Source organism: Fulmarus glacialis, unplaced genomic scaffold (assembly GCF_000690835.1).
Source record: "Fulmarus glacialis isolate BGI_N327 unplaced genomic scaffold, ASM69083v1 Scaffold49048, whole genome shotgun sequence".
Taxonomy (NCBI): domain Eukaryota; kingdom Metazoa; phylum Chordata; class Aves; order Procellariiformes; family Procellariidae; genus Fulmarus; species Fulmarus glacialis.
This window is the reverse complement of record NW_009227252.1, coordinates 1-11,539: the sequence shown is the minus strand read 5'-3', so window position 1 is coordinate 11,539 and position 11,539 is coordinate 1. Positions and strand designations below refer to the sequence as shown.

Sequence of the window (11,539 nt, the reverse complement as noted above, 5' to 3'; positions counted from 1 at the left end):
GATTTTTCTTCCCCCCTCGGAAGAAAGCGGCCTTTGGCTTTCCATGCTCAGTATTTCCCCTCCCGAAAGCCCCTGCAGGAGCAGGGCAGGGGCCCACGGAGCCTGTCCACAGCGCTCACCGGTGCAGCAGATACGAATAATGATCCAAGACTGAGTTATTGCATACAGGGGGGCAAAGACCAGCGCATGGCGATGCTCCCCGTTCCTTGGAGGGGTGTCACGACACGCTGATGCAGCAGAATCCCCTCCAAAAGATAAAGCCTAAACACAAAACACAAACGTGGCTTGAGGTGGAAGGAGGGGGGTGGCCTTTTGCCTTGGCACGGCGACAAGCTGCAGTTCACAGGGGCCAAAGTGCCGCTCCCGGTGCCTGTCTTCCTGGAGGGAAGCACACGTGGCCTGCCCTGACTGCACTACCAGCTCAGACCGGACCTCCGGGGGATTAAAGACATTTTAACAGCATTGGATGTTTTGTATTGCACGTTGCTGTATGGCGAGCTACTGCAGAACTCCGTGCCTGAGAAGATCTATAAATAGTACTTTGGGGTTTCCTCCATTCAGATCTTTGCTAATTCCTTTTTTGAGGCAGGCGAGATGATAAGGAATAACAAGCAGAATAGCTTACTCCGCAAAAATTGCATAAAACGTTGAAAGTGTCCATCTCCGACAGCAGATTCCCGTCGATTCCTGTTTAACTTTTCAGTAGTATCTCAAGTACACATCTGCTTCCCAGCTCTGGCATTTCCTGTTGGAGACACAAGCTCCGAGTCTAGCACATAAAACTGATTTTCAGGGGAACCGTCAGTGGTATGACTCTTTCATCTCACCGCATTCTGGGATCCTTTGCGTGAGAGATCAGATGATGCAAACTTCTGTGTAAGCCACGCATGGTACAGCACCAAAAGGGCCCCAAGGAAAAGGAGAGTAAATTGGCTTCTCTTTCTTGGGGCTTATCTGCGCTGTACAGTCATTAGGAGAGGGACAAGCAGGGAACAGGGATTATCCATCAAAAAGATGCCCCAGATCTAATTAAACTGGAAAAGCCGAAAGACCTTGGTCATCAGGACGTTCTTAAACCACAAGGGAGAAGGAACGTCAAGAGGGAATTTGGCTGTCTCAAAAGTGATCACCGATGCATAGCTTTAAGTCCTCAGTCTACAAATAAATTGCTCTGGATTTACACAAAGTAACTGAGCTCATTTCCCTTTTTAGCTGATAAAAGCCCAGTTGTCTGGAATTTCAACAAACCAATTGTAAAAGCAGCATGTGGCAGAAGACTGATGAGTCATCCACTCATTTTCTCAGCAGCCAGTAACAACAAAACCTTCTAATTTCCTTGGGCCAACCTAAAAGAGCTCTGCCTTCTGGATCCCTGAGTGAGCAAGTCCATAGATTAGGGACCGACCTGCAAGAAGCCTCCTCCTCCTCCTCAGCTCTGCCCTGTGCTTGTGCTTGCTGAGAGCTGCAGCCCTGGCACTCGAGAAGGTGGTTACTCAGGGGCTGTGGCTTTTGCCTTACGACAGTCTCTGCAGTCGTTCCAGCCACGGAGAAGGAGTGTGGTTTCCTCCTGAAGACTGGCAGCAAATGGTTCCCCATGAACTGGAAAGATGGAGCAGCTCAGTCTTTGCAGATTCCTCATAGAGGGAATGAGGGATGACGCCACAGCAGGGAAGTTAAAACTGCTAATATTGTTTGGCAGCACTTCACAAGATCAAATCAGCACTTGGTTTTCCAGCAGAGCACTTCCAAGAAATCCCACTGGTGATGAAAGTTCCTAGGTAGACAAAAATATCTGAGGTCTAGGCTGCAGAGCAGCCACAGCAGACCACAGTCTTGAAAGAGGAGCAGATCTGGGAATACTGCTAGGGAATGTCCTGTACTGGCCATCAGAGAGCATCTAAACCAGGCAAGAAACAGGCACCCAGCTTAGCATCATCCCCCTGAAGTCCAGCCCATCAGTGGCAGAGGCATGTTTTCTGTCCAGAAAAAGAACAAAGTCACGGGAACCTGGCAGATAATCACTGCTACGATACAGTCTTACCCCATGGCTGAGGCAGGAGACCGCCTTGCAAATTGGTTCGATCAGGTAGAAAATGGAGTTTCATGAGTGGATGATGCAAAGCAAAGACTAATAGTATTAATTTCCCTGAGCGCTGCTAGGTGTGAAAGCTGAAAGCTACTAATGAGGACTCTCCAGATGGGAAACTACAAGGGCCAACATTTAAGTGGAATTTAATGCAGATAAGTCACTTTTATCTCCTGCAGGGGACCAATATTGCTAATTTAATGCCAAGTTCCTTTCACATTTCCTTTTATTTGGGACCATATTTCTCAGAGTCAGATAGCAATGGCCACGCTACTGTATTATCTTTAGTCTTCTAAGTCAAGAGTAGTGACTGTGGGTACCCACCAGTGCTGGATGTAACCCAGAGCGGCTAGGAAAGAGGGGGACCAGTGCTGACTGCTGGCAACAGGCAGCCGCGCGTACTGCACTGCAGCAATTTGGTGGGGCTTTCATGCACAGTCCTAAGAGTTTCTACAGTCCTTGGATACTTTCTTCACTGCACAGGAAACATTGGCAAGTGCCTCGATGCTCTTGATTAAAGGTTAGACTTGCCCTCCTGGAACGTGGTTCTGTTTTTTGCACTTACTTCAAAGCGGGAGAGTTTAAAAGATCCAGGAGCAATTGTTTAAAGCAATGACTGAGGTTCTCTAAGCCTAATTACTCACACTTCTGAAAGAGAAATATGAGTATAGCAATATCAGTAAAAGCCCAGGATATGGTTCCTTGTTGCATCACTAGGGGCACAGACTCGGCAGGGGACTTCCCACAGCGCAGATGAAAAACACGAGGGGAATTACCATCTCAGAAGTGCATCCTCCTCCTCTTCTGAGCCAGTCATCCAAAGGTTTCGGAAGACCTGTCCTTGAGCGTGGCATTGCTTTAGCCTTCGGCAGGATTTACTGCCTCTGAGCTTCTGCTGTGGTGATCACAGGGATCTCATCCTGTTTCCAGGGCTCCCAGAAGGTGACTGTTCTCCCTCCGGGACACTCGCCTGCAGGGCTGCCAGCTCCCATAGGTGGCTATCCAGCAGATGGCATCCACGTCCAACGCTTGTGCTGGAGCTTCACTTTCCTGAGGGCTTCTCTTGTGCTTTACTCATCTCAGGGTCTGTTTTTTCATTAATGCCAACTTTTCATTTGAATGTTTAATGCCCTCCAAGCAATTTATTTTAAAATTTCAAAATATTCACTGATTTAGTGCTCTTTTTGCTATCCTTATTCCTTCCCAAGAATAAAAATCACTTATCATTCCTCTGCATTCAATGGCATAGTGTGGGACCTTTTATAGAAGGACCATCAGAAAACAGAATTATTAACAAAATTATGAAAAAAATACTTGAGATCTGTCCATCTCAATAGTGGAAAATTTGTGGGGTATGGGCTGGCAGTCTGAGAAATCAGGGCACATTGCATCTCCATAATCTTTATACTTGGGGAAAAATAGGTTTTGTGGGAGGGAACAGGAGTGCTGAGGAAGTTCAAATAGCATTCCCTGACAGTCTCGCTTTCCAGCCCAGATATCTGGCAAGCGGAGGCAGTGGGTTGGGGTGTAACAGTCATTCTCCAACAATGGAAGTGTTGCAAAATATGTAGCACCGCATATTAAAAAGGGATTAGGACTGGGGAACCACAATATGTAGGAAGATGGGAGCAGCCTTTGAGCAGAGCCTCAGGCACTGTTGCGGAAACATGTTTTCTGGAGCAGGATTACAGCTATGTTACAGGCATTGTTTGCCTGACAAACCAACCCATAGATACGATCCCCAGCTTCCACACCTCTGTGCAAATCCTGCTATGCCCCAGACCCCAAGAGCAACCTTCAGCCCTCACAACGTTGCTGAATATAAATCAAGTTCTCGTCTGCCAGTGAAAATGTAGGGGATTACGAGTTGTGCCCCCTTGCTCTGCAGGCACTGAGGATAACCAAGTGGAACCCAAACTGCTGTGAAGGTTAAGAGACCCAGTGGAAAAGAAACTTCTGCCCAATCTCTATCATGTTCTAAATCTTCTCTTCTCAGGTTTCTAAGTCTTGGATTACACCCAGGAATAGACTGTTGTTTATTAATTAATTCCCTTTGGGGCTGTTCAGAGCTGTATTTAACAGCAGTCTTATTCTGTATTTGTTGGTCCACTGTTGCCATAAGGATGACAAGCAGGAACTGGTGTGGTGGATAACTCTGGCTCTAGCCCACGGTCTGTCTGATCCAGCCTTGACAGTGCCCTATCCAAATACCTCAAACGAGAGGGCTGGATCCTTTGCCGTGCAGAGTTACGGAGTATCTGCCTCACTGAAGAGGTTCCTCCCAGTCTGAGTCAGTAGTGGCTGCTTTACATTCTGGAACATGAGGTTTTCATCCCTCTAAAAGTAATGGAAAGGTGGACAACGCAACCCACAAAACTCTAGACCTCAGTAATTAGACACCCACAAGGTAATTACGCCCTGTATGAAAAGAAAAGTGTAAAAAGCGATTGCGAAAGTAATTCTTATCAGTTTAAAATGCTGCCTTTCAGTGCCTCTGGCCAAGTAACACCTTGCTTTTCTAGTCTCTCTTCCTCCAGCAGATCTCAAAGCCCATTGCAAAACAGGACGCTGCCATTGCCTTCATTTAAAAAACGTAAACCAGATGAACCTGAGCTCACCTTGCTGCCCGTCACAGACCTGCCGCAAACCTGGGACAGAATTTTTCCCAGGTCCCACCTGATGCTGTGCCTTGCATCATGACAAACCCACCACAGAACAGCTCTTGTCTGACAATTCTTTCCCTTACTCTAATTTCTAGACTAAAAAAATACCCCAAAACTCCATACTTTCATTCTTTACATCCTCACTTACTCTAAACACCTCCTTCTTCTCCTGGATTATCCTTGCAATGCAGTGACCAGAGGCAGCGCAGACCTCCCCACGCTCTCCTGCCTTTGGCTCAAGTCTTGGCAGGAGCACACGAGCCATTTCCCAGCCTGTTCCTTTGCCTCCCTCTCTATTTCAACTCAGCTTAATACCAAACCACAGAGCACTTTACTCTTAGGAAGAGCATTTTGATTGAAGTTTGTACTGGACTATAAGCCAACACTTAGTCGAATGCTACAAGGACAGGACATGTAACTTCCTAAAAATAGTGGAAGAAGCTAAATTTATTTCTTAAAATTTCTTAAATTGAGTTTGAAGGTAAAAAGTAAGTTAAAGGCTGGACACTAATTTCTAAAACAGCAGTTTTCTAGAAGGCAGGCTGAGTACTGTCTCTTTAAGGGACTTTTGTACACATTTTTTTTTTAACTGAAAATGATTCCCTGTTAGTTTTAAGAGTAAACCAATGAACACAGAAAAAGTTATATTAAGAAACACTCAAAGGTGACCCATGTTTGCAACAGCCCCACAAATAAAGAGTGCTGTGTGCTGGTGTGCTCTCTGTGTACAGCCAGCCCTCACTGCCCACCTCTGCGCCGCTGAGCTGGGCCACCACATCTACAGGCGAAGAAAATGCCGAGGACATGTCCCAGCCTCCTCCTGCTCATGAAATGCACTTTACGGCTCTGCTGAGCCAGTTCCTGACGAGTGACGTGCCCTCAGCCTGCGGGGACACTGACAGCGGTGAGAACACATTCTGGAGGCTGCGAGGACCCCACTGCTTGCAACCATGTCACCATCATTCTGCTGAAGTATAAGCAGGCAATTTCAGACACTGTTTTCCGCATAGCTGAGTGCTTCAGTTGTGCAGACACGCAGCCCATGCACACAGCCGTCCCAGCAGTGGAGGGACCCTCACTTTATTTTGGGGGGTGCCCAGGGGCCGAGCTAACCACAGGAGCGCCCTGGGGGTACGCACCGGTGAGCAGGACAGTGTCTCTGCTCTCTCCTCTGCCAACATGCAGTTCAAAGTCTGAATTGGTGCATTTTCTCATTTTCCAGTCCAAGGAGGACACGGCGACAGAGCTTCGGGCAGGAAGGGGCAAATCAGAGTCTACTCCTACTCTAGGATAATCTACGATAAACTTCCTACAGTTTGGAACAGTGTCGTGAAATCCAGAAAGCTGAGAGGGAAAAGGTATTATTTTTGGCTGAAAGTCTTTATAGCTGATGCAGGAACTCTCTTGTTAGTTACTCATTGCCTCGGCAAGTCTCATAAAACAGCCAGCAGAGCCCAGCAAATACTCTTCTTCAGTATTCTGGGAGCTCAGAAATCCAGGAATTGAACGAGGCCTTGAACCCATTTTATGGACTCACTTCTTACTGAGCTACCATAAAATATTAAAATTCAGACCTTATAAATAAGGAGGGGAAAGAGCTGTGCATTTCTTAGCAGAAGCAGCCTCTCCAGAGACTCTTCCCAAGGTAAGTCCGGTGCTACACGTCCCAGAGACGGGTTCCCCTGAGAGACAGTTGATTGGCGACAATGAACTCATGAAACAGAGATGAGAGATGTAAAACCCCCTTGACTCGGCTCTACAGTGGAAAAGGTCCTGCAACAAATCGACTTAGTTTATTCCCTGGTGACCCCGTCCCCGTCTGCGAGGGCTCTCCCCAGGGTGTCTGATGGCAGCAAGGAATTAACCCCCTGCGAGTCCCGAGCAGAGGCAGCAACGCTGTGACCCTCTCTCCAACAGACGCCGGCTGTGCTCCTCCGAGATGGTGCAGAGAAGCAACCTCGCAGTCCCCTTTGAAGTGCCTGTCCTGGCCCTTTGCTTTTTGGCATGCGTAGCCACAGGTAAGCAATGGAAAAAATCCGTCGTGGCTTTGTCTGTCACGCCGACACGCAAAACTGTCCGGGGTTGGGCAGTGCCCAGGGTGATGTGCCACACAGCATCCCAGCTTTCAGATGTTCTGGAGGTCATCCACACAGGACTGCCTAAAAACTGGCCTCTGGTTTTGAGTAGCAGAGAAGGGAGGAATGCTTCAGCGTTTTCCAACATTATTGCAGCAGCTGCACAGGGATGACAAGGCCACCGTTTTCAAACCTGCTCTAAGCAGGGAAAAGCTTAGATAGCTTTGGCCACCTGGGAACACCAGGGAAGAGACAGGGAGCTTCAGACTTATATTCACACGACTATAGTGCCTTTATATTCTGAGCTATGTTTTTAGTTCATTCATCTATGACACAGGCTACAGTAGCGAGTTTCAGCCCGTTACAAAAATTTATTTCCCATACTGGTTCTTCATTTAATATATCCTGAGATTTTATACGTTGGACAAACTGCAACTTTCCAACAGCCGGACTCAGACTGGCTGGGGAACAGCTGAGGAGCTGATTAACTAATTTATATTCTCAAGCGCATTCAGTTCCAACCGAAAACCAGCGTATCAAACTGTGGGGACAAAACCAGAGGGCACAGGTATCCTGCATCGGTGACTTGCAGCAAGAGGGTGAGCAAGACTGGCAGGATGGAGGTGATCTTTTGCTGTGGGTGTTACATGGTCACTGCTGGTTTTCAGATATTTTCTTATTACAGGTAGGCTTTGGCGTTGTTGCAATCAGTTGCAAAAGCCTGACTTATTTTAAATAACCGTGAAGGGAGCTTTGTGATGAAGACACCTCTTGTCTCAAAAACTGAAGTCCCACCTGAAAACAGCTGTTAGACTGAAGCCTGAAACTCAGTCCCTTCTCCAAGGTCCAGGCCTGGAGAAGCTATCAGGGCAGCTTTTGTGGGAAGGGTCAGCTTAGGATGCTTAGTGCCCTCGTTCTCCTTTTGCAGGTTTGGAACTGTCTGTAAATAACCACGCTGCTGACTTCTCCCTGTCTACATTGCCTGGCCCTCCCGTCTCTCTCTCCTGCCTAGTACAGAACAGCAGCCAGGCTGAGGAGCTGCTCTGGTACCGAGGAGATGGGAAAGTGGATCTGAAGGATGGGAATAAAGTGAACATCAGTAACATCTGCGTATCCCCAGTCACCGAGTCTGACAACGGAGTCACCTTCACGTGCAAGCTGGCGCGGGACAAGTCTGTCCGGGTGTCTGTGATCCTGGATGTCCAGTGTGAGTTGCAGTGGTGGATATCTGTGCAGAATGGCTGGGGTGGGATGAAATCATGGGCTGAGCACCTCGGTGTCTGGGCACTAGGTGAAGGCGGGGTGTTTTGCACTCTTGTACACTGTCTTCATCACGAAAAAATGCGTTTAGGAGGAGATAACTCATGTGATAAGACACTCCCTTTCCATAGTGGTGCTTATGGCCTGATCTAATGCCTCTATAATAGGGAGTGGGTGGGCCCTTAAGTAAGAAGATGTTCTGGATATGTCCCTGCCTCCACCTAGATTCTTTCTCAAGGATACAAGTCAGGGCAGAGGAGTCACAGGAGTGACCGTCTCTGCCGCTGATTGCCCTGCTGATTCCCGGGGATCACGAATGGCTGCACAACTGTGGTGTGTTACACCACGCAACAAGGTGCACAAGGGATGTGTAAAGGGAACTTATTTGGTATTAAATGGTGAGCAGCATTATTAATGACCTGTTAAACTGCATTACTGTGAACAGTTCCTCCCCAGCTGACTGGAGAAGAGTCCCTCCAAATCGAAGAAGAGAAAGATGTCACTCTGTCCTGCAATGCCAAATCCAACCCTCAAGCCCAAACAGCTTGGTATAAGAACAACAACACCTTGACCCTACAACAAAATCGTTACCAGCTGTACCAGACTAGCGAGGTCTTTCAGCTCGCTATCAAAAAAGTACAGAAATCTGACAACGGGACCTACACCTGCATGATGAAATCTTCTTTGGGAGAGGGGAGAAAGGATTTCCACCTGATAGTTGAAGGTAACAAGGCCGCTGTCAAACAATAAGCTTTACAAATAACTCTCCATTCTTTTACAGTGATAGCAATCCATTTCTATTAAGAAGTGTAAGTGGAAAGTGGTAAATTTCCAGTGTTAACTTCTGAGGGCACAGCAACAGCAAGGAGCTCTCCTTGTACCTGTGCCTGGGACCACAGCACCAGGAAGGGCCTTTCCTGCTCTACCTGTTATTCAAAGGCATTTGGCAAGCGTGACCTGAGGCGGGCTTATCCCACTGTCTCACTTCCCAAGCTGACAGGGCACATTCAAGTGTGGTTTAAAGCACCTTAGGTCTTACTTGAAGCTTCTTACTCCAACCATAGTATTCTGTCATACCGAAAGAGCTGCTTAAGGCAAGAGGGAGTAGTTGTCCTCCAGAAGTGACTAAAGCCCTGTGGACAACAGGGAGGTGGAGGCCTTGCAGGGGCTGGATGCTCAAGTCTCACTCACAGGTGAGGTGACCCACCAGACCCACCAGGCATCCATTTCCCACCTGCCCAGGCCCCTTTCATGTCTGCAGTCTGGGAACAGGGAGGAAGGCAACGTTAGCTGTGCCAGTGATACAGCTGGACATCCTTATTTCCATGCGCAAGAGTGCCTTGGGGATCTTCTTCAGAGACTGACATTTCAATTCTTCCTTCAGTTCGCTCCCTTCTTTCCAGGGGACTAACCCACACAGGCAGTCTGCAGGCAGCAAGGAGAGCAACAGTTCAAATCAGTAGTGACAGCCATGGGAAAAGAAATATGTCTTTCCACAGTTCTGTGAAATGTTCTGTTTTATATGACAGCACCAATCTATCAAATATTCAACCTCCTCTCCCTCTTGACAGATAAAAAACCTGTTTTTCCCAAGGAGGCTGTTATTGCTGCTGTTGTGGTGGTTACACTCACAGTGCTTTTTGGAATTGTGGCTCAAAGAGATAAAATTTTTAAGGTATGGAAAGCCCTAGTTTCTTAGGAAAAATTTAGTATTGTTTTGCTGCAATGCCCTGTTTTCTTTTTACCTTTTCTACGCTACTTTGTAGTGTTGCTTTCCACTGTTAGAGAACTGCTACATACTACCTCCTGCTTTAGAATTACCAGTAGGTAAATCAAATATTAGATATCTTAAGGTGGAAGGCATTATGCACTTGCAAGATATTCATAAAAATATCCCTATGGCCAGGAAATACAAAAGATAATAAGACTGTTTCTTTATTTTCAGTGCTTCAAACGATCAAGTGAAACAGCTCTGTAAGTATTTGACTGCTTATTCATGCAGGTTCCAAAGGAACCCCCTTCTTTAAGCCTTGGCAGAACCTGGGAAAGAAAACAGCACTCAGCACGCTAAACCCAGCCACGCTGAGTTACCGAGCTCTTGTTCTGGCTGGCTAACATGAGCCTGGACCTTCTCTCCGCGCAGAGAGGCCCCACGGGGCAGAGGTGCATGGGAACACGGCAGGACGCACGCAGATCCCGCCCCAGGCACGGCAGGGCTCCTGCCCTTGCCCTGGCCACCCCAGGGTCCTGGCTACGCCTGTGGGGAGGCAGTGGGGAAAAAACATAACAGCGTATCCCCAGCCTGCTGAAAGCTTTCTGGAGCTGAATGCAGCCCAGGTGAATTCAACTCACTTGTTTTTTTCCCTTGTAGGTAATTTTTCCTTTCTTCTTTTCATTTTGCTGCAGGTAAAGACCACAAGGTTCCTGTGCATACCCAGAAAACATCATTTCTAGTGGTGGAACATAAGCCCTTGTGGGAGATGATGAGATAAAGCACTGAAACAAGTTTTTCTGGGTCAAGTTTATACAGTCTTTTCAAAATATAAATGGTTCTTTGCATCTGTTCATTCTAACCTACTGCTTACAGCACCGCCATGGGGGGTGGGCTGCCTGAGCTGTTGATAGATCTCGCCTTCTATGCTTATTCCTGAAAGGTATGCACGTGCAGTCAGGCATGCAGCTTGTCGATCGGTGCACAGAGGAATCCATACCGAGTTGCCACAGATGATGATGTTGATCTACAAATAAAGTGAGGTGTTGAGCTGGCAGCTGCTTTCTTGGCCCTGTCCTACGGTGCCATTCGACAGGGTGTTAGGTGTGGTGGCCACCCAACTTGTTGCCTCTTCCTGGTAATCCTATGGGCATCTCAGCTTCTGTTGGCCAGGGTGAAAGCTGCCTGGCACTTTGTACTGCTGTTGCACCTCCCGTCTCCTTTGGCTGAGAGCAGACCTCAGGGCTCGGGGCAGCCCCAAGCGCTCGATAATACACAGTGGAAATTTCAGTGTGAATGCTCCAGCACCGCGATGGCAGGAAAACCTCTCTATCCTGCCCCACAACAAATACGCCACTCAAGCATTTTTCTCAAGGTCCTGGCAAACTTTTAAGGCCTCATCGTGTCTTGGAATGGTACGTTACTAATACCGTCAATAAACACCGTGTGCTGTAAATCAATTTGAGTCTCTGATGCGCAAATACTCTTGTCAGAGGAGCAGGGCTGTTACTCAACAGGACGCCTCCGCAGCGTGACCCGGAGCGTGTCCTTGACTGACGTTCGCCGGTGCTCAGGGAGGGCCGTCACCGAGCAGTGTCGGTGCCAGCTCAGGCTCCCAGGCGCCCGGCCTCGACGCCTGCTGCACAGACTCGTTTCAAGCCCTCGCGTTAAGTGTAGAGCAGGGGGTGACACCGCGGGGGTAGAGCCCGGGGGCAGCGGGGTGGGGATGCTCCAATGGGGCCTC

At 48.0% G+C, this 11,539-nt stretch overlaps 1 protein-coding gene across 1 annotated transcript; it reads left to right on the top strand.

Moving 5' to 3' along the window:
* Nucleotides 1–6,688: 6,688 nt before the first annotated feature.
* TMIGD1 (transmembrane and immunoglobulin domain containing 1) lies at nucleotides 6,689–10,062 on the top strand. The gene is made up of 5 exons (XM_009583077.1): nucleotides 6,689–6,767; nucleotides 7,753–8,031; nucleotides 8,530–8,808; nucleotides 9,656–9,759; nucleotides 10,030–10,062. The coding sequence occupies exons 1-5, from the start codon at nucleotides 6,689–6,691 to the stop codon at nucleotides 10,060–10,062; spliced, it is 774 nt and encodes a 257-aa protein (XP_009581372.1).
* The last annotated feature ends 1,477 nt before the right edge of the window (nucleotides 10,063–11,539 follow it).